Source organism: Rhinolophus ferrumequinum, chromosome 11 (assembly GCF_004115265.2).
Source record: "Rhinolophus ferrumequinum isolate MPI-CBG mRhiFer1 chromosome 11, mRhiFer1_v1.p, whole genome shotgun sequence".
NCBI lineage: Eukaryota > Metazoa > Chordata > Mammalia > Chiroptera > Rhinolophidae > Rhinolophus > Rhinolophus ferrumequinum.
Window position 1 is genome coordinate 41,360,882 of NC_046294.1, and position 23,321 is coordinate 41,384,202.

The 23,321-nt window shown below is 47.1% G+C and overlaps 1 protein-coding gene across 2 annotated transcripts in view; it reads left to right on the forward strand.

Moving 5' to 3' along the window:
• GALNT18 (polypeptide N-acetylgalactosaminyltransferase 18) overlaps positions 1–23,321 on the forward strand; it is a 322,119-nt gene that overhangs the window by 248,788 nt on the left and 50,010 nt on the right. For both annotated transcript variants that reach the window (XM_033120405.1, XM_033120406.1), the window contains exon 7: positions 18,374–18,559. In XM_033120405.1, coding sequence (XP_032976296.1) covers positions 18,374–18,559 — 186 coding nt within the window. The remainder of the gene's footprint in view (positions 1–18,373; positions 18,560–23,321) is intronic.

The following is a 23,321-nucleotide window of genomic DNA, read 5'->3' on the forward strand; positions in this document are numbered from 1 at the left end:
AGTGGGTTCATTCATTCATTTCTTCATTCATTTAGGCTTCTGACACCCACTTGCCAGGTACTGGGGAACTAGCGGTGAATGACGTACCCTGCCTTTGAGTGGCTCCCAGTCCAGCTAGAGAGACACCCCCCTACCATCTTCCCAGCCCTAGTCTAATAGAAGATTATAGAAAATGTCATGAACTTAAACAGGATACTTTCAACCCTCCCTCCATGTTGACTTCAGGGACTTCTGTGTTCTTTGATCTTCCAATGGCAACCGTAGTGAATACACAACCCAGAAAACCTGCTCGCACTTTTGATGTTTCCAAAATATTTTTTAAAAAGCAAATAACTATCCTTTATTCCAAACCAGAAGTAATTGTAAAGATAATCAACACAAACTAAAGCAACGAATAAAAATGAGCACGTTAAAAAAATTAAAAATTGAAGAAATGAATAATAAGATAATTTACACCTGCAAAATTTGACTCAAGAAAGCTGAACTTGGTTGAAATCACAACCACAAAGGAAAACTGTGATGGAGACCGTAAATGTAAAATGTGATGTGGATTGAAAAAATACTCATAGATGAGCCATATCTTAGTTGTAAAATCAATGCAAAAAAATATTAACATCAATGAAAATAAGTCCAATAAAATAAAACTGGAAATTACTATAAAAGGAAATATATTTAATTACATTATATAGAAAATTGACCAAGACTAGTAAATTGCCTTAGTGACATTTACTCCAGAAAATTTCTGGATGGAAATTTATCACTGCGAATATAATTTGGATTAAAGCATTAAGTAAGGCATAACCTGGTCAGGGTCAAATGGGAAGGATGAAAGCTCCTGTATGCTTTGAAGTAGCACCCAGGGGTGACCACTGACACCTGGGAGCTGGGTCACACTTCACAGAGGAAGTGGCATTTAGGCTGGGTGCCAAGAAATGAGTGTGTGTTCTTCAGGCAGAAAACAAGTCAGGCCCTCCAGGGAGTTAGGGTGACATGTATAGATTGACAGCTGAGAGAGAGCATCACTGTGGCTGAACTCTAAGGCTGGGAACTAGAGATCTGTAACAGGACCAAGGGCTAAAACAGAGGGGCAGAGACAGAAAAGGTACAGCCATCAGTTGGGGGGGAAATTGGTCATTGGCAATCTAGAAGGCAGCCTTTGGTGGACTCTCTGCTCATCCTGGCTTAGTCCAACATTTTCATCAGTGACTTCAGTAAAAGCAAAAAAGTGTACTTACAGTGGATGACCTGGAGCTGAGAGAGTTCAAACATTTCTTGGTTACTAGAAAGACAGATGAGATTCATGATCATAATATTAAAAGTTAATAGTAATGTAGCAATAATTATATGTGAGCTAACTCAGTACTAACGTGAGTTAGTACGCTGGTTTAGTTAGTACGCTGGCCTTTCTAAGACTGGAATATCTAAGATTTGGTTTGGTAACGTAACTCTTGAGCTAGAGAAGAAGGCTGTTTCATAAAGTAGATACATGCTCCACAGTTGGTAGCAGTATTAGGCCAGTCTGGATGACAGTGATGATGAAGATGAAGGTCATGATGGTGATGATGGTGGTAGTGGTGGTGATGATGATAGAAACTTCCAGTTGTTGTGTGCTATTGGCCCGTTACCTTGTATATATTATCCCTGTGAGGTCCATGTTATTATCCCCATTTAAGAACCTGGAGGTAGCAGGATTGAATACCTCCCAAGGGCATTCAAGATTAGAACTAGCCTGACTGATTTCAAGGCTCGTGCCTTATCACTGTGTCATGTTGTTTACCCACCTCTACTTTCAGGGTTTAAAATCATCCATAGCGTAAAGTTTAATTTCAGGGGCTAATCTGGGCCAACATTGCTTTGGAAAATGACCACAATTCTATTTCAGTGCTTGATGATTCAGCCCAAATCTCTTGTAGGGGCTGGAGCTTGGGTCAGATAACACCACACAGTATCTTTGCCCGAGGTCAGAGGAGATTTCAAAGCTGGAGGGGGTTTCAGAGACAGAAGCTGAGCCAAAAGCCAGAGTCCAGAGAGTCAGAAAGGAGGTGGATTGAGAAGCTGCCAAATTAGAGGAGCCAGAAACTGACAGGAAGTCAGAAATCGGGATGTAGGGAGCCAAAGACACAGAGGAAGAAAAGAAAGCAACGAAGTATCTGTAGCAACTGCCTAGAACAGGTATCACCATTATTTGAGACTTTTTCAAAATATATCCAGAGTTCAAGGGTTAGAGACTTTGCTAAAATTACCAGTGAAAGAGGTGCAAGCAGGTTAATGTGTGCTTGTCCAGCCTGCTGTGAACCGAAGCACAGGAGAGACGTACGGTTCTCCCTAGAGGCCTGGAGCTCGGAAGTCTGAGAAATCTCAGCTCGCTGCCAGCGTCATGGCTGTCCTCACCCAGCCGCAAGGAAGATAATTAAAAACACTGGCTACCATGGTTTCAGGTAAATCAAGTAGTCTCTGCCAGCCTTGTCAGGGAGCTGTGAGAAGGAAGAGAACAGGTGTGGGCACCGGCATTCCTGCTCAGCTGAGAAGGTCTCAGGAAACCACCAGACGCAACATCTCATAGAAGGGCTGCAAGCAGATTCTCTTACCTCTCAGCCCTGGAGACAGAGACAAAGAAACACCATAAATTGGAGTTTAGTCTCTGCTTCTAAACAGTATGGTTGGTCTAAGCCAGCTGGAGCTAGTGTTCAGAATAACCTGAGAGCTTGGAATAACGTGTGTGTGTGTGTGTGTGTGTGTGTGTGTGTGTGTGTGTGTGTGTGTGATGGGTGTTTTGTAGCAGGGTGGGGACAGTGAGCCCTGCCATTGTTTTGTATCATTTTGTCATGAATTAGAATCTACTTCAGCACTGTCCTTCCCCGCAGTCACAGGATGAAGCCTACGGAAGCCTGACAGCTGTACAATAGAATAAGTGTGCATCTAGGCGGTCTTCTGAGGCCAAGGATTTCAAATATACGAAACACAGTTTTCTAGTTTGTGGGCTTTTGTGCTTTCTAAGGGAATTTTCCCAGCGACTCAAAGCTTTAACTAAGGCGCCATCCACATGTTCCATCAGCACTGTGTTGGATGGACGTCAAATAATGGTTTCAGTGATTATCAGAGGTCAAGGCCTAGCCTTTCCTGGTCCCTATAAATGAGTTATTAAAGATCCAACAAAGATGGCATTGAGATTTCAAGCCCCAATAAGGGGAGATTTTGGGGTGCCATTGACTAAGACAGGGGTGTTTGGGATCCAGAGTTGGTTGGGGGCAGGGGGAAATGGAGCAAGTTTGATATTAGAAATGGCAATGGAAATAACCAAAAAGCTTGCATTATTCGTCCATCTACTCATTCATGCAAGTGAACATTTATTATGCGGCTTGTGTTATGTACTTGGCATTAGAGTACAGAGAAATAATAGTACCTGGCTCCCAACTACAATAGTAAGCAGAACTACATAACTAAAGGTAAAGCGAAGACTCAGGTGAGACAAGGGGAGCAGGTGCCCTGTGTGTGCCCACCGAAGGGAAGAGGAGGGAGGAGCGCAGGGAGGGTGAAAGTTTGAACTGAGCAGAGATTTTAGAATTGAGTGTGGGCATAGGACATGGCGGGCGGGGGTGGGGTGGTGCCCATGGTTATGGAATTGACTGGAGAGATAAGAGCCGGACTGGTGGGAAAATCACACATGTGGGGGGAGGCAGAGGATCAGGAGTGCAATCGCCAAGGTCAGCTGAATAGTGATGATAGTAGCTACCATTGAGCAAATATTTCTTCTGTGCTTAGTGCACTTATTTATTTAAGACGGGGCACTGTGCTAAGCACTGAGTATACAGTGACGAGCAGGATAGTCTAGGTTGTGCCCTCAGAGGGCTTACATTCTAGTGAGTTTTGTGCTGTATGTCATTTACTCCTCCCAAGAACCACGAAAGGCTGGAATTATTATCCCATTCTATAGATGTGAACACGGAGGATCAGAGAGGTGAGTCACTCGCCCAGGTCCCACAGAGAAAAAGTGTGGAGCTTTGATATGAACACAGTTCTATCTGATGCCAAAGGCTCTAAATCCCCACCCGGTACCATGAGAATGTGAGTGGAGAAAGTATATATGGATGCACGTGGAAGACCTTTGAGGGGACAAGTGGAGTCAAGGGCTGGCGACGTAAGACAGGTTCAAAGGGCGAAGGAGGGAGTGGATAGGGATTGAAAGGAGGCAGGGAGTTCAGAGATTTTATTTGACCATGATTCGAGGGAGAGGGGTTCCTTGGAAACTGGTAGCCTAGTGCCTGCTTGTCATCAGAAGCCAAGTGTCAGAGCCCTGGGAAAGTCCACACTTGACCCTGAGAGAGAGGTTGAGATTTTTGTTCCTATAACTAGCCCTGCTTTACTGAAATGCGTGCCACTCGGCGTGGCCTCCTGGGGCCTGGGGCGGGAATTCCCAGGGCCCTTGAGGTGTGAGCAGTGTGGGGCCTCTGAGGCCGAAACCTCCAGGATTCGGGGGTCTTTCTGGCCGCTGATCTCCGTGGATGAGAAAGCTTGGTGCCCCGAGCAGCCCAGAACCAATTATTCTGCCATGTCCAGCAGCCAAAGGCATCTGAAAACATTAAGATGTTTTGGCCATAGCCCATTATCTCTAGCACAGAAGCCATGGAGCGACTCTTGACAATTACAAACCAGCCGCTGAACAGACGGCGTTTAACAGTAAGCTGTAAAAGTTTTACAGTTAGTAAAGATAAGTACAAAATTAATCCCGAAAGACCAAAGCAATTTAGAAAGTACAAAATGAAGCAATTAGCTAGAAATGGTGGGGAGCAGAAGAGGGAGAGCACCCATGGACAATTTTATTCTGGAAAGGTCTCACACGTATGTTTTTAAAAGTGTGTTCAATGAGGGAGGGAGCCATAGAAAAGATGAATAAGCTGCACAGAAGTCACAGTTAATAACGGGTTTTGAGAGTCAAAGTGAAGGAAAATTTTATCTTCTTCAAAAGTTGGAACCAAGGGGAAAAATAGGTATAAAGACCATTTTGGGGACAATTAATGAAATTTGGTTACAGGCTGTGATTTAAATAATAGTAATGTATCAATGTTTAGTTTACTGATTTGGGGAAAAAGCAAAACCAAACACAAAACAATAAGCCTGGGAGCCATCAATGTATATATGTTAAAAGGCTCCCAAGTCCTCTCTCTCTCTCTCTTTCTCTTTTCCTCCCTCCCTCCCTCCCTCATTTCTTCCCTCTCCTTTTTCTTTTTTTGTGTTTTGTTTTTCTTTAGTTGAGTCTCCCTGATGCTTTGTCTCCTGTCCTGGAAGGTAGCTTCTTTGCCACCACATGTGGAGGTTCTAATTTTCCAGGAAAGGACCCCCAGACAAGGCCAGAATTAGTTACTCAGAATGGCTGATAGAAATTAAGCATGGGCCCCTCCCCCCCGTCATCATCATCATCATCACCATCATGTAGACATCGGTTTTCTTTTGACAAGACCTGATATTATAAATTTGAAATTGCAGAAGGGGAATACAGAGACTTCTACTCCTGTTACAAATGTTCTTTACTGTGTAAAGTGATACAAGGTGCAGGATCGCAGTGAGGAAATGTTCCCAGTGCTGGTGGGTGATGCTTTACAGGAATTATCCCTACACACAAGTTTTTCTACCAAGCAAGGCTTGCCTGAATATGAAGTCAGTGCTGACAATAAAGAGTTAACCCTGGTGTAAACTACCCTAGGGAACAACATTTACTCCTTTAGGTCCTGTGCTATCTGTCTAGTTTTGGAAAGTGCGAGGGACAGGTCCCCGGTCCCTTTCTCTCCGTGGTGCAGTGCCCAGCAGTGGTGCAGGGCTGAGTGCCCTGTGCCTACTTTATCCTTTATGCCTGCTTCAAATCCTGCTCCTCGGTGAGGCACGGTCTTGATGACTTGCATGATTTTCACTGCGCTGGAATTGTTGTCATGTCAAGAAATCATGGAGTGGGGAAGAAAAAATACTAGTGATACTGTGATTGCAAGACAGATGCTTAGTTTGGATTTCAGTGTTTCTGAAATCAGGTTTGCCTTATAATTTGGCATATATAAATATATAAATAAATTACAATTTATTATCCAAACCAGAACACTTTTGAGATTGAAAGGGAGACTACTAATAATTGCACTGGAGTAACAGGTATAAACCAATATTGTCACAGGCAAACTGGGACATATGGTCCCTCAACTTATAATTTTACGTGGACATTTAATGCAGTTCATTCATTTCACATTATTTGTTAGGTCCCTACAATATGTGACATAGGGCATACAGTGTTTAGTATGGGACATACAAAATGTTTCAAAAGTAAACACAGACCTTTCCCTCTTGGAGCTAATGGTATAATGGGACGGACAGCTGATAAGAGAACAAAAAAGTGGACATATAGTTACAAATTGCAGTGAGTGCTATATTTGTCAACTGGGGCTGTCATAACAAAATAATATAGGCTGGGCGGCCTAAACAACAGAAATTCATTTTCTCACAGTTCTAGAGGCTGGAAGTCTGGAATCAGGGTGCCAGCGTGGTCAGATTCTGGTGCGAGCCCTCTTCCTGGCTTGCAGACAGCCACCTTCTTACTGTGTCCTTACGTGGTAGAGAAAGGGCTCTGGTTTCTCTTCGCTTTCTTATCAGGATGCCAGTTGTGTCTGATCAGGGCTCCACCCTTCTGACCTCCTTTAACCTAACTCACCTCCTTAAAGGCTCTATCTCCGGTACAGTCACATTGGAGGTTAGGGCTTCAACATATGAATTTTGGCGGGGGGAGGGGGGCACAATTTAGTCCATAACAAGCGCTACGATGGAAAACATAGAATATAATTTCCAGAAAGTCAGGGATTTTGTGTGTTTTGTTCAGTGACAAAATCCCCATTGCATACAGTAGTGCCTGGCACATAGTAAGTGCTCAATAAATAATTGTTGAATTGAATTAAAGCAGAGAAGGGGCATGATCTGATTTATAATTTTAGAAGATGGACTGGAAAGCAGTAAGGGTTAGAGCAAAGAGACTTGTTAGGAGGCTGTTGATAGAGTTGATACACAAAGATAATGGTGGCTGGGGCCAGGATGCTGGCTGTGCAGACTGAGAGATGTGATTCCATTTAAGCTATATTTAGGGGGTAGAACTGACTGCATTTGCTGATGTGCTATTGGATGTGGCGGGGGAGAAAGAGGACATAATTATGGATGAATTACATAATTACTTATGTAGGTTTCAGGCTTGGGCTATGAGGTAGCTGAGAGGAAGACTAAGGGACAGGTGGGGAGGCAGGGAAGGAAATAACTTGGTTTTGGACAATATAAGCCTGTGATGCCTGAGAGACACACAAGTGGGGGTGACATGTAGGCAGTTGGATATATAAATACTGAGCTCAGAGGAATGTAGTACTTCCTCCTGCCTGAAAAGCTCTTATAGCAATGGTGAGTCTTACCATCCATGGCTTCTCACAGTGACAATAGTCATACCTAATACTTACGGGCGCTGAACTTGTGCTGGATGTCGCAATAAACCCTCTGCGTACATTACCCCATTTAATTCTCAAAACATCTATTTTTGCAATGTGTCATTTCTCTTTCCATTTCACAGACAAGGAAACTGAATGTTAGAAGGTGAGATAAATTGCCTAACGTCACCAACCCAGCCAATGGGACATGTAGGATTTGATACCAAGACTGTTTAAGCCCCGAGCCTGTGCTCGGAACCACAGTGACCTCCCGTCTCCCAGGAGACAGAAGTCTTGGATACACTCCCTACTCTGCTTCTAAATTATCATGTAACCTTGAACCTCAGTTTGCTCACCTGGGAAATGCTGAGGGGTAATCTGTGAGGTCCCCTTCAGTTCACTAGACTACATGCTGATCTCTTTTGTAAATCCCGTTTTTAATGTGAGTTTTCTGTAGGTGCCTTTCAGAGATGATACCCAAGCTAACAATTCATTTCGATGTGTATGAAAAGGGCAAATCTCTTTAAGCAAAGACCCAGCCACCAGCTTTCTTAATTTGAATTCCAGTGGGGTAAGAAGAATGCTCCGTAGAACAAATATGATTTCTGAGAGAAAGAATGTTCAGCATCTCAGATTCATTTTTATCACCTGAATGATAACCTTAAGGGGCCCACAAATCCGAATGTGGGCGGAATGCGGGGGCCGGACACATGTCTTCCTCTAATGTCTGTGCCAGCTATGCCATCTCAGTAACACATGGGTCACCTGTCACCTGTCAGATGGCCCCCGCTGTGCTGGGGGTGACCGAGTTTATTCTTTCTTCCAGTGATGCCTGGTTGTCTTGCATTTTAGAAAGGCTCTTCCTGAATTAACGTTGGTCCAAAGAGTCATCTTTTGGGTCATTGTCACCTTTTTTGAGGGGGCATCTGGTATGGACAATTTGAATTTGATTGAGACGTGCTAATGAGCCATTCACATGTGTGCGATTTGTTTCTGATTAGATTAAGCTTCTGAGAGAGGAAAGAAACAGCCAATGATTAAAGACATAAAAAAGGAAATCTTGTACATGAGGAAGTGGTTCATCTTCATATAGCAAAGTATAAATTAAAGATAGTCCAGGGGATCAGCTCTGAATAGCAGCTGGATAGAGCTAGATTTTCTGAGCACATCCACAAGGGGAAGGCACAGCCTTTCAAAGGGACCTAACTCACCAGAGAGGGCTCTGTATGTACACTTCTGAGGAAATGGATGGGCCAAGTTATCTGATAAAAATGACTCTCAGACTAGGGGTGGGAAGGGTTTTATTAGGATTTCAGAAAATTGTTCCCTGAGTCCCTGTGACATTCAAGCTCGTTATCATTATCTGGCAGCACCAGTGATGGCAAAGGAGCCAGAGATCTCAGTTAAAAACAAAGATGCGATTAGAGTAGACAGCACACATGTCAGTGGGACCCTGATTTGGAACTTGGCCAATACTTCTGCCTCTGAGCTTGGGGCTTCTATCGTGCTGACTATAGAAATGCCTGTACTGGGACTAGGCAGCTTTCCTGGCCTCATGCAGTGGGACTGTGAAGGTCAGCCCTGCCTAGACTGTGTCACCTGACCAGGGCTGGAAGTGTCCTCACTGGCTCATTCTGGGGTGAGCTCCACTGCCATCTGTGCCTCTCTGAGGCATCCTGAGCCATTTGTGATCTCCAAATCCTGGCCTTTTCCTCTCCCACTCTGCTGACTTTTTCCCTTGGTTTTCTGACCTCTGCTCTGGTTCTGAACTTGAACCAGACTCTTAACTTGCAGCCTGTTTTCAAAGGGTCCTAACACCCTTCCTACCCCTGTCAGCTCTCTTTCTTACCCCTTGGAACTTAATCTCTCTGTATATTCAGCCTCTAGTGGGGTCCTGCTCTGAAAGGACTCGGGAAGCTGAGGGACAATCTCTCCCCATGCCTGGAACCTTCTGCTCCAGAGTCTCGCCCAAGAGACTAAACCTGTGGTTACCAGTGCTGCAGGGCCCAAGCGCAAGCTTCTCTGGTCACCTTGCCTCTTTACACGCTGGCAGGCTGTATTAATCCTGGAAATGATAACAGGTTATAACAGCAGCCCCAAAACTCAGAGGCTTAAGGACAAGTTTATTCCCTGCTTCCTTCATAGCCCCCTGAAGGGTGGGAGGCTCTCCTGGGCAGCTGTTCTCCAAGTGGTAATTGAGGGACTCAGGTTGCTTCTCTTGTGGATTCCTCATCTTTGAACTTGAAGGTGATCCTGGCTTTAAACATCCCGCAGACTGGGAGGAAAAGTGTAGAAATACTCACAGGCTTCCCACAATGGATACTTTCCCACCTTGGCCAGGAAGTGACAACTGTCATTTCCTCTCTGATTCCATTGGTCTGAGCTTTCACATGGTCCCTCCTGACTGCAAGGGAGTCTGGGAAATACAGAGGAGCACACAGATGTTCCTGAGTAGCAGGGTCTGCCATGCCGTCGGAGACCACCCAACTCCTGTCTCTGCTTCCCCAAGCCCAGCTGTCCCCAGGCCTGACTTCTTCCCTTTCGTCCTTTTTGCCTTGAGTCCAACCTAGCCTGAGTTTGGACAATATTAATAAGGCCTTTTGGCTAATATGAGATTTGAGGTAACCATTAATAAACTCTCCTTGGTTGGAACCATTAAAAGATGGCCTGTAATGTCAGTGACCACATGTTAGCCAGGCTATCCTCATGAAACTCCCATGAGAAGATGGTCCCATGGCCCCAGTCTTTATAGTCAGAGCCTTAGGGTCCGAGGAAAAGCTGGGTCGCCTGTATGTGATGGGCTAGTGAGCTGAGTTTGAGGCCATTGCTGCCCCTGGATTTCCTGTAGGTAAGCAGCTATTTCAGCTAATCTCAAGTCCCTGCAAAACAGCTTTTTAACTTTTTCTTCATGAAGAGCTTCCAGACATTCCAGCCCAGCTGGTCCCTCCTTGGAATCCTGCCAGATGACCCCTCCTGCTGTTTTCTGATAGTTATGAAGAATCCCTTTCAAACAGGGAAACTGCCTTAAGTGCTTCTTAGAGCGGATTCAAAATCAGACTCTTCCAGGGACACCTCCCAAGAAAAAGCATCATTTTTTTTTTTTCAAGCAGTAATTCTGTCCAGAGACTCTTTGGCAGTGTTTATTGTAAGAGGAGGGCTTGGGAAACTAGATCCCCAGGGAGTGTTTTTCTGTGGGGTCTGATAAAAGAATAAGCATTGTCAGACTTTTAAAATGTTTCTTTATACTTCAAAATAACGAACTATCTCCCCTCAGAAACCTGGGAGAGCACCAAGTAAAGTACACTGGGGATAACTCAGAAGCAAGGCCCAACGTTCAACCCTTCATTCATACAGTAAGAATTTATCAAGCACCTATTATGTGCCAGGTCCTCCTTAGGCACTGGCAATTCCTTAACGGGACCAAGCTGGCCAGGGGCCTTCTCTCACAGTCTGGCACTGCGGGCCCATAAACAGGAAAAACAGCTCCGTCTCACTGGTAATCAGGGAGTTGCAAATGAAAACTACAGTGAGAGTGAATTTCATACCCATCAGAGGGGCAAAAATTAAAACGCTGGACAAGGCCAAATGTTGGCAAGATTGTGAAGCAACATGAGCGCTCATCCATGCTGGTGGGAGTGGAACTTGGGAACTAACTTTGAAAGAGTTTCACTTTTCCTGGGCAAGTTGACTGTGTGTATAACCTTTGCCTCAGAAATTCCACTGCAGTGTAAACACACTGAGAGGCGCCCGCTCTTGGGCAGCAAGGGACCCTGTAAAATTGTTCCAAGCAGCACTCACTATTCATAACACTGGAAACACCCAGACTGTCGACCAACAGGAGAATCACTCCATAAACTGCTGTGTGTTTATACAACGGAACACGATGGTGATGAAAATAAATGGAGCAAGAAGCAAGTTGCAGAATGCAGACAATATGCTTCCATTTCTATCGCATTCAAAACCAGGTAGCATTCAAAACTAAACAGGTAGTTTAAGTTGATAGCAAGGAAATTATTAACAAAATTCAGGACAGTGGATTATTTGGGGGGTAAGAAGGAATACGCAGGAATTGCTGAGTTCTTGCCAATGTACGGTTTCTTGCGCAGGTGGTAAGGAAACAGTTGTCCCTTGTATTATACGTCTTGAAACTGGACGTATGCGTCTTACACACATGCACAGCTGTCATGAGTCCTGTACAAGTGGGAGCACAGGTGCTGTGGCCATGCATAGCAGGAGCATTTAATCACGTTTAGGGCAGCCAGGGAAAGTAGGTAGGAATTAGCCAGGCACATAAATGTAGGTGATGGGGGAGGAGGGGAGGAAAAGTCCAGTAAAGGGAATGACGTGGCATGTGGGGCAGAAAACCAAGAATATAGTCTGCCCTGGGAACTAAGAGAAGTTGGGGTAACTGGGCAGTGGGGGTGAAGATGAAGCTGCAGTGAATAGGAAGGGCCAGAGCTCAGAGGTTTTACAAATCATGGTAAGGAGTGGGATCTTTCTCTGGAGACTTAAGGTTGCCAGTGTGGGAGAGAGATGCGTTTTGGAAGGAGGTTGACTCCGTGATTCACGTTGTCCCCTTCCCAGCTCCCTCTACCTCCCACCCTGTCCCCTGGCTTGCTAATGGCCCCGGCGGTTGTCTTAGCCGTGCCCACATTTGACCTCTCTTCCCCTCCCTTTCCCACGCACAACCAGGACGAGGGTGAGATGAGTGAGGTGCCCGGGACACAGAACTGAAGGACGCCCGGAGAATGAGTGTCCTGCTCAGCCCTGGTCCGTGTCTCTGTTTGCCTGCAGGTCTGACCCTACAGCCACTCTGTGAACGACTTTCTGGTCTGCTGGCTGTTCTCAGGCCTCAGCCTCAGCCTCCAGCCTCGTCTTCCTCCCTCCAGCCTGCCTGGTTTGACTTTCTATTCTTGTCCAAGCATTCCACAGTCAAATTAGGTGAGACAGCTACATATAAAAAGATAATTAACAACATGAGCCAAGAAATAAGGGCCACATGAGTGGTACACATCCTGTGTTTCAGGAGCTTGGAGGAACTGGGCCAGGCTGGCTTGGGATGGATAGAGAGCAGAAAGGAGGCTTTCCCACTGGGCTAAGGGAACAGAGGGAACGTTTTGCCAAGAGCAACGAGCTCATTAAAAGTCATAAGGATATAAAAGCTAGAAAGGATTTGAGATCTTAAGCTGTGGACAGTGGCTATGAAGTAAAGACTGAGGTACCACCACCCCCAATCCCTTACCCACAATAAACATTACTAATAAATGATGGCATGTTTTTTCACTGAGCCTGGAGAGAGCCTCAGAATCCTTCTCAACACAGTGCTTCAGAAGGACATTGACAAGTGAATGATTTAACACAGGAGTGTGATTTGCTCTTCCTGCCATAGACTATAGAGGGACCACAAGTCTGAGTACGAGACATGGTCACAGTGTATCCCGTTGCATTGCCTCCAGTGTCGCCCTGTTTTATAACTCCCGATATACAACTCTGCCAGTTGTGTCTCAAGTCCTGGGCATCATTTGCGGTACTGGCAAGAAAACTTAGAAGCACAGAATGAAAGAAGTAGAAGGGAGCTACACATCATGGAGTCTAGCTCCCCTGTTTGGCAACTGGGAGACTCTGAGGCTTGGGAGAGAAACCAGCTTATTTATGTAAGTGGCCAAGAGAGGACGTAAATCCACTCTTCTGACCCTGACCTTGTACGAGCGGCTCCCCGTCCTGGGAGGGAAAGGAACCCGACCCTCAGTAAGAACCCACTTATGCGCCCGTCTTTGCTACTGGGAGCTTTTCATACAGCATCTCTTTTAAACCTCCCAAGCTGTCATTGTTCCCAATAAAGAGGCAACTGACATCCAAAGACAGGTCCAAATCAAAGGCTGATGTACGTTAGAGGCAAGATTTAAACCCTCTCCACCAGCCCCCAAGACCTGCGTGATTTCTTGTAGCTCCCAAGTGGATGCTTCAAGCCTTTTCAGAAACAATCACAGGATTAGGGCTCTCTGGGAAGTGCTGGTGGCAAGTGGGATTTTACTTTGCCTGGGTAACTTGTTTACAGTCTGCTTCAGGTTTTCAGTCACATCTGAGGGCAGGTCCAGCAGCTACTCTGTGGGCGGATGCTCAGCTGATGACTTCCCAGGTTTTACAGCATTAATTTAAGCTCTGCAGCCAAAGTAATTCTTTTCGGTTGCAGCAGTACACACTTAAATGTCAGAACTTCGCTGAAAAACAGCTTGAGTTTGAAGGAAATCATTGTGTTCAGTAAAATCTGGGCACATTTTATGTTTATGGCCTTTATTAGGGGATCTCGCTGAGCGAGTTAAACCTCCTCTCTACATAGTTAAAGCCCAGGACTCTTCAGATGGCTGGAATCACTCATTCAGATAACAATTATGGAATATATATAGCTGTCCAATGCTGGTGTATACAATGTGATGCTTTTCTTCCTGATGCGTACAGCCTAGCAGAAGACAGACATTGAAAGAACACACACACAAACAGAAGCATTGTGAATATGTGTTATTAAGCAAAAGGATGGGGCACTAAAAGTGTTCAGAGGGGATCTAATTTAGACTGGGTGGTCAGGCAAGGTAATATTTGAGCTGGGTGACAAGTGGGGGGAAATTATTCCAGAAAGATGAAACAGCAGGTGCAAAGGCACAGAGACAGGGAGGAACTTGGTGTGGTCAGGAAACATGTTGACCAGCGCCCATCCAGAAGCCACAAGGTGCAACCCAGGGCTGACATGCCATCCAGGGTCCTCGGTGCCTGTAAGACTAACGTGGGCCGCAGTTGTCATAACCAGCATGGCTCCCACTCACTCTGTGTGACAATGAAGCTCTGCCCCTTGGCAGTTGTTTCCTGTGCCCTGTGACCTCACCTGCCTTCTTGGTTACTGACTCTTGGTCTTCATTTCTCAGCCACCCCTTTGGTACCCACGTCCCCTGCCCTCTCTCCTCGTGGCATTCCCACCTGCTGGAACTCCCAATGCTAAGCCATCGTTCTGTCGTACACCTTTGCCCTCCATCCGTGACCTTGCTTCTCTGGCACAGTCCCTGTTGTCTGTAGCCGCCATCTGCTTTGGGTCTTCCAACCTCATGCCAGCTACGACTCGTGTCCCAGGCCCAGCACCCTTTCTCTCACTTCCTGTCCCCTGCCCCGTGGAAGTTTCCAGAAAGTCCAAATACCAGTGATTTCCTTTCCTATCCTTTGTCTATTATCCATGAGAGGGTCTCTGAGATCAGCAGTCTTTTGAGACTTTTGAGAATCTATGTCAAGCCATTGGTCAGCAGAGCTGCTCATCACCCAGGGAGGGGACAGCATAGCCTTTCTCTGGTTTATTTCGGTATCATTGGGCAGGGTCCACAAGTGGCAGGGTAAACATACTGAAAGCTGCCAGGAACCCAAAGGTTGTATCCAAGGCAGATGCCATGACCCTCTCCATAGATGAGTTCCTTTTCACAGAAGAGAGGAGAGTGGAGATGATCGCTAGGTTAACAAGTGCCCCCATCTGTGGGCTTCAGCCAGACATGGGCATCCTCTGCTCCCTGAAGGTGGAGGTACAGGATTAGCCAAACAGTAGCAATTGTAACGGTTACTATAAAGTAACAACAGTGGGCACAGACTGAGGGCTGACAGTGTCCTAGCACTATGACACAAGCTTCCCCAGCCCACAGACCAGTACAGGAACCAGGTACATGCATTCCATAAACAAGAGGGTAAGTAGCGTAAAGTCGCCACTCTGCCGGCACATAGCAGGGCCAGAATTGACGCTGATGTCCTGTCCCCGCCCTCTTAACTGCCACCATACAGTGCTCACACTGAGGCATGCACAGGGTTAATAGATAACTGCACTCCATCCGCCTTACTCTGGGTGACATTAGGCTGGAGAGAAGTAACCTTCCAAAGGTGACAGCAGCAGGTGGCGAAGGTGAAACATTGGAATCCAGTTCCTGCTGGCTCCAAAGCTGTGCTTTAAAACATTATGCGCTGCTCCCACCGGGCAGCCGCCCACCTCTGCTGGAAACCCGTGATCTGTCCTGGGCACCATTTAGCACATATCTACAGTAGAATCTGGTGAAGAGCTTGAGAACATTTTGAAGAGGGAAGGAGATAATTAAACACCAAGTACCAGAGTTCTATGATGGGGAAAGACGGGGCAGGGACCACAGAGCACGACAGGCTAACCTAGTTGAAGGGGGTACCGTGATGTGCCACTGAACGGACACCCCGAGGATGAGTCGTGGAAGCGAGGCGGAGGTGGGGCACGTAATTGCATGTGTAGAAGTCCAGAGGTGAGCGAAAAACCTGGCACGCTGAAAGAAGTAAAAGCCTTTCAGCGTGGCTGCAGCGCAAAGTGCGTGGGGAAGCAAGCAGGAGGCTGCACGGGTGGGCAGGGGCCAGGCCCTGAGGAGCCTCGGGCTGAGCTGGCGAGGGCATGGTGCAGGAGGCACACGATGCGGCCTCCACCTTCAAAGTACTCCCCTGGCGGCGGCGTGGAGGAGGCTGGAGGAGGAAGGCAGAGGGAATCATTTGTGTCCAGGCTGTGGCAGAGTTCGGCTGAGACGTGACTTGGTCTACACGAGGACGGTGGCAGCAGGGTGAATAAGGGGAGAGGATGCGAGAGCTCCATGTGAATCCACTCCACTCCTTTTACTGTGTGGCTAAGGGCCTGATGGGAGGAGCGGCCGCCACCCTTCTGGTTATAACTAGCAGAATCATCCATTCTAAGCTGAAATGGTGAACTGACTGAGAAATAGGCCTCATAATAAAAAGAGCTTTGTTATGAATCACGTTCTGTGTTGTGTTGCTGAAATATGTCAAGTAATAGCCTCCGGTTCCAGTTACAAAAAATCTAATCACCCTGACTCTTTGTGTTGTCAAGAACATAGTCACAGACTTCCATTGAAAATCTGAGCAAAGTGAATTGGAAAGCAGCACGACTCCCAGAATGTGTAGGTCAGGGAAGCGAAGTTGCACAGTCTGGGCCCTTCCAGGGCTCCCACTCCTGACCGTCAGGACCGTCCCGGGTGTGGGAAGTACTTTCAAAGCGGGGTCACCCTGAGGGAGCACGGCGTGGGTGTCAGACAGATCCTTTTGTCTTCAGAGCCAGCTGTGTGGTCTTGGGCAAGGCACAGCCTTTAGTCTCAGCGTCTTCATTTGGGATTAGAGACAGTAATAACCAACTCACAGGGTATTCTGAAGAGTCTGCTGTATAATTTGTATAATAATAGCTGAGACTGATCGAGTGCCTACTATGTGCCAGACATTTTTCTAAGCACTTTGCATATAATAACTTTAATCTGCTCATCAATTTCATAAGATAGGTACTTTTATGATCCCTGTTAGAGATGAGGAATCTGAGGCACAGTGACATCAAGTGACTCATTCACGGTCACATAGCTAGTAAGAAACAGCCAGGATTTGAACCCAAGTCGTCTGATCCCAAACCCTTTGCTATAACTGCCGTGCTATCTTGCCTGCCCACAAGCACAGTCCAGGGCCTGGCACGTAGTGGATGCTCAGTGGGGATACGTATTTCCTTTCTGTTGGCCCGAAATATTATGCCAAGTGCAAGACAAGCTTAGAAAGTGGTAAATCAGTAAATTGCCTTCCAACTCTTAACAGCCTGGAGGAACCAACCGGTGTGAAATAGACTAGTGGAAGGGAAGGCGTTCTCTTCCTACCTAACATGGGAACATTAAGCCTAATCCAAAACTGACCCTATCTTGGATGAAGACTTAGGGTTATTGATGAGTACATGTTATAAGTTTGAACATTATCTGCCAAATTGTCCAGCTGACAGCACCTGACAAATGACCACTGTTGTCTCTCAAAAGCCTCCTTCATCAGCTCTGACCAGGTATCTCACATTCATCCCACATTTATTAATGTCAACCATTTATGGATTGATTAAGCATCAATCTTTTATTTATTTACTCAACAAGTACTTACAAAGTACCTATGTGTACCAGGCCTTGTCCTAGGTGCTGGAGATGAGAAACGAATGAGATGTGGCTTCTGCCCTCTAGGAATACAGAGCGAGGGAGGCAGGGAGGCTGACCTATCAGCAGGTAAGGTGTGAAACCAAGAGCCTTGAGGGCCAGAAGAGGAAGCAATTGGCTCTGCCCCAAGACTGAGCAAAGACCCCACAACAGAGGGCTCGTGTGGCCCAGGTCTTGAGAGATTCTATTTTTCTCAGTTGGAGAAGGAGTGGAGAGAGCATTCTAAAATTACAAACAGAATGGGCAAAAGCCCCAGGGCACACGAGGAGGTATGTGTTCCAGAACATTGAAAGTTCAAAGTGGCTGCAATGATTGTGGCAAGAGCTCCAAAATACTGTCCCTCAGTGCTCAGAATGCAAGGTCATTTAAATTTTTTTTTTTTCAAAATCAAATTGCATCTAGTTCAAGCTCCTACTCACCAAGGTCATTGAGAAGCTTAATATTGCCCTTCTTTGCTGCTCTCCTTCCTTTGGGTTCCAGCAGAACTCAGGGCCCAGGTAAGATGGAGGAGGAGAAGGTACCTGCTCTCTCCCCAGGGTGATCACTAATTCTTGTCCAGGCCCACGTGTTCTGTGTACAGATGACATCTCTGCTGGCAGTCCCTGCTGGTCATCTCCATGTCATGCGCTGCTGCAGAGCTTATTATCAAAGGTTTTGTTAACTTCTCATTTGGGGCAAAAAGAACCCAGATCTTTGGGCACAAAATGTCTAGTCTCTTCTTTGGGGGAGTGAAAGGGATGGAGAGAGAAGGTGCATTAATTATTTGCTGGCAAATCCACAGCAACAAGAAACAAGACACGAATTAAGGACTCAATAACCTCCTTCAGGAGCAGTAGAGAGAAGGTCTGGAGAGAGTAGGTGAAGAGAGCTGAATTTGTCTGTGCTCTTGTTGGGTCTGGGCACTGATGGGTGGCTCTGTGTGTTTTGTAGGTGTGGCAGTGCGGTGGGAGCGTGGAGGTCCTGCCCTGCTCCCGGATTGCCCACATTGAGCGGGCCCACAAGCCCTACACTGAAGACCTCACCGCCCACGTCCGCAGGAATGCCCTCAGGGTGGCTGAAGTCTGGATGGATGAATTTAAAAGCCATGTCTACATGGCGTGGAACATACCCCAAGAGGTAGGGTGCCCCCGTGGGGATGGGTTTCTTGGGGTTTTGTGGGGGAAAAAACAAACAACAACAAAAAGAAAAGATGGGACTAAATCTTCCTTCCCATGGGTCAACCAGAGTCTTATTTACCGTGCTAGAGGGGATCTCAACCCCAAAATATACCACATGTTGAAGACAGGAGGCTGACTCGGAGGTGCTTAGAGTCACCGTGGCTCGTCCTCACCCCCATCCCTGGCCACCACGAGGACTTCTTTCCTGACCTTAGTGTCCTCCTTTGAAATGAGAAAGTTTGACCAGGTAGCTCCAAGCTTACTTCATGCTCCCAGGTCCTCAGCTTCTCTGCCATCAGGTGTTTCATGGTCCTAACTTACAGATATACCCGTGATTACCAAAATTCACAAGACGCACCGTAATCTTCCTGTAGGTTGGGTTCAAGCTTCCCATCGACCCTTCGATCAGAGAAATAAGGAATGTCCCCATGCCTTTGGGATTTCTTGAGCGACATGGATGGGGATGGGATATACTTCCACAGGAATCCTCAGGAGGAGAAGGGAACTATTCTGTACACTTTTCGGCTGCTTCTAACCTTCCCAGAGCCGGTCATTGCCTGCTACTGTCCTCTATTCCTCTACACCTACACTTAAGTACAAGAGAGCAAGCAATGTCTCTCTCGTAGATTTATTCAGACTTGCCATGGAAATGATAGTAGATTTATTGAGTCTTGCATATGGAAATGACCTTGGACCACTGAGTTGGAAGAACCCAACAGCTGCCAGCCACCGGATCCCAACCTGCTTCCAGCCTACCTGCCTGGAGACCATTGCGTATGTTGCCGTCTATGTGAGACAGAGCTATCGACTGCATGACATCCTTCTTTGCTCCTGCAGCCATGGCTTCCCCTTGGGAGTCCTTTAGCCCACCTCAGCCCTCTCTTCCTCATAGGGAAATGACTGACCTTTGCTCCAAGTTTCCCCATGAAGGCCCTTTTCCCTGATCTCTCCCCCAAGCTGTTTCTCTGGTGGAGTGACTGAGAAAGTGGGCTGGGCTATGAGCAGGAGCCTGTAGGCACACACCCCCCCACCCCAACCCCCCCCACCACCATGGGAGAGGGGCTTGGGTTGGGTTGCGTACTCCCACCACCAGTGAGCTGTCAGCAGTTGGGAGGAAGAATGAGACGCCAATGAGTACCATTTGGAGTGTGCTCGGCCCTTATAAACCAGCCGCAGGATTGCATCCCTGACAGTGGGACTGTTTCTAGGGAAACGGCAGTGACTTACGGACCCATGTGGCTGTGGGCGTTGGATCGCAGTGCTCTGGGCAGGATGCTGAGCCCCACTGTGAGTGTCCGCTGACTGAAAAGTGTTAACAACACTTGGGAGCTCCCAGGAGCTCACCAGTGAAGCATTGTACATACCCAGGCTCTGCTAAAGGACTGGAGTCCTGCTCATACTCCTGCCCCCCTCTGTCTGTACCCCAAAGCTGCAAACCTTCTAGTCCCCCCCCAATTGCAGCCACCAGGTGTTGAAAATCCAGTGATAATTTAGTGGGTTAAAAACAACTGAAAAATGGTGAAGCTCAGTGTGACTCCTCATGGGGGTAGTTCAAACCAAGTGAAGTGAGGGACTGTGGTGGTAAACCAGAAAGGCAGGTGAGAGGTGGGGTGTCCAGGAGAGAGCCTTAGGTGGAGAAGGACGAGGTCAGTGTGTTCCCTCAAAATCTGTTTCTTGACTCCCTCTGTTCCCTTCGATGTCCAGACTCTCTCTTCTCCTTCTTATTAGACTTCTGGAAAGAGTCACATCCCATTTGCTTCTCAAGGCAAATCCCAATACTCCATCGAAACTGCCTTGACCAAGTCCTCATGTCCACAAACTGCCTAAGTTAGTGGGCATTTTAAAGTCTTTAACCTACGGGACCCCCCTTTTCTTATAACTCTGCACTCCCTTGGCTCTATGAGTCCACACCCCAGCATGTCCTCATCTCTCTCCAATTGCTCCTAACTCCTTTCGGGCTCCTCTTACTTCCACGCGATGCTTAAGTGTTTCCCAGGGATCCATCCTTGGCCCATTGCTCTCCTTATGCGCCATCTCCCTGTAGTCCCGTCTACTCTTGGGTTCTACAACCACCTATCTGTTGACAACTTCCTGAGTACTATCTCTAGTCCCAACTTCTGCCTTTAGTTTCAGACACAGCTAACAGTTTCTCCTGGGGGTTCCCACAGGCACTTCAGACTGAATCTGACCCAAACTGAGGACATCCCCCCTCCCCGCCGAAATCTGCTCCTGTTCTTACTCTGCATCTCAGTTCATGGTACCACCGTCTCCACACACCTTTGAGCTCGAAACTGAGCGTCTTGTTTTAATCCTCCCGTCTCTCAGGCCCATCCCCAGTCCATCAGCAAGCCCTCCCCCGTTCCTCCTCCTCTCCTGTCTGAGCTCAGGCCTATTCCCTTCCTCTGCACGTCTCCACCTGGTTTCCCTGGCTGCTGTCTTATCCCCCTCAGATCTACTCTCCACACTATCCAGAGCGATCTTTAAAAAAACTCAGCTGCCATGCCATTGCTCTTCTTAAAATCTCGAAATGACTCTCCACTGTGCACAAGATGAGGCATAAAGCCCAGTGTTTGACACGGATCTAAGCTTTCTCCTCTGCCCACCTCTGCAGCCCCACCTTCCACCAGCCCTGTTTCGGAGTGTCCGCAGCTGCCTGGACTGTGGGAGCTGCCCATAGCTCCCTGTCCATCCCATGCTGTTTCTCGCCTGTGGGTTTGCTGATGTTGTCCTGTCTGCTTGAAATTCCCTACCCAAAGCCTCTTCCCTAGCCTCCACCCTTACCAATTCTCCTCCATCCGTTTAGACTCAGCTCCAGTGATCTCTCCTCGGGGAAGCCTGCCCCAGCTGGGAGAATGCCTGTTTTTGCAGCGTGTCTCTGTCATTGCATCATCACCCTGTAAAAGAATGTTTTCTTGTCTGAAAGTCTCTCTCATTACACCAGTGGCTCTCAAACTTGTCTGGACTTGAAAATCACTTGGGCTCCAGCCCCAGAGATTATGACTTAATTGGTTTGAAAGGGGACCAGGGATCCTTTGTATGAAAAACTCCTTAGGGATTCCGGGGTCTACCGAGGGCTGAGAACCACTGCCCTGGACCATGGGCTCCCCGAGGACAAATTGTGTTATTCATATTTGTGGCATCATATTTAGCACGAGGCGTGGCGGGGTACCACATGGTCAGAGCTCAGTAAAACCTCGCTAATGGGTATTAACCAGTCAATCTGCTGGCTGTGTGTACAATCCTTTTCTCCCTTGGTCAGTGGCTCCTCAAAGCAGATCTGCCGACCAACTGCACCAGAATCACTTGGAGAGCTTTTAAAAAATACTGATTCTGTGTCTCATCCTCAGAGATTCCGGTGAGTAGATGTGTAGTGGTGCCAGAATCTGCCAATAGCTCTCCAGGTGCTGGTTTGGGGTGGCCAGGTTTGGGTAACACTCATTTAGGTTATCCTGCTCATCTTTCCAAACTCACCTTTACCATCACCTACTCCAGGAAGCCTTTCTTGACTGCTCACTTCCCCTTCCCCACCATCGCGGCCTCTCCACTCCTTGAGATGGATGAAGGGCCCCTCCTCTGTTGTCCTTTAGCACTCTCTCTTCCCTCCATGCTTCACACTATGTGTGCAGAGACTCTGTGTACTTGCCTGGATCTTCTGGACTCTCCTTTGAGACAGAATGTGACTTCCTCCTATTTGTATGCACAGTGCTTAGGATAGCACCTGGCACGTACTAGGTACTCAGTAAAGATGAACTGAGAAAGAAAGAAGAGAGAAAGTGTGGATTCTGTGCGCCTTCCATGTTTTTCTCAGGAGTTTTCCCAGCTGCCCTTGATGTGGTGGCATCCCAATTCTGTACCTTCTGCTCAATCACAGGCACATCTATTTTCTATTTACTTAACCTTTTGTCTACAGCATCCCAGCTGCAAATGTCAAGCTGGAACCCTCTAACCCTGCCTAGTGGTGCCTAGAGAGTTAAATTAATATATATACTTTTATTAGTACTCGGCCAAAGGAAAGCACTAGGTAAGTGTTAATTAACTCTTGTTGATGTTGTTGCTTACACCCGCTGCATTCATGCCCAGCTTTAAAATGCGCTTGCTGGGCATCTCGTCCCTGTTGGGCAGTCGTCGTCCCTGTTGGGCATCGTCGTCCCTTGTTGGGCATCGTCGTCCCTGCTGGGCAGTCATTGTTTTTGCTGCCTTCTATGCTGACCCCTCCTGGGGCTGTGCACTGAACAAAGTTGTCTCACCTATCTCTTACCACATTCAGTCCCAAGCTTTTGGAAAGCCAGAGGAGCTTCCAGCTCTTGCATCGTTTTTAATTGAAAATCAGTTTGTTTATCAACAAACAGAAAGCCAGTCTGCAGCAAAGCATTGATGTTTTCTCACAGGAACTCTAGACCCTGTTTCCTCTTGCCCGAAGACAGATCTGAGTGCCAGGGATGCCACACCGCAGTGCTGAGGAGATGGCCCTTCTTTAGGTTTGGCTACAAGGAATTGTTTGTGTGGCTGCGCACACGGGCAGAAATACCAGACAGCTTTCTGTGTGGCTAAATATGTTAGTTTCCTAGAACTGCTAAAACAAGTTACCATAAACCGGGTGCTTTAAAACAACTGAAATTTATTCCCCCACAGTTCTGGAGGCTGGAAGCCCCAAATCAAGGTGCTGGCAGGGTCGTGTTCCCTGCAAAGGCTCTAGGGGAGCGTTCTTCCTTGTCTCTTCC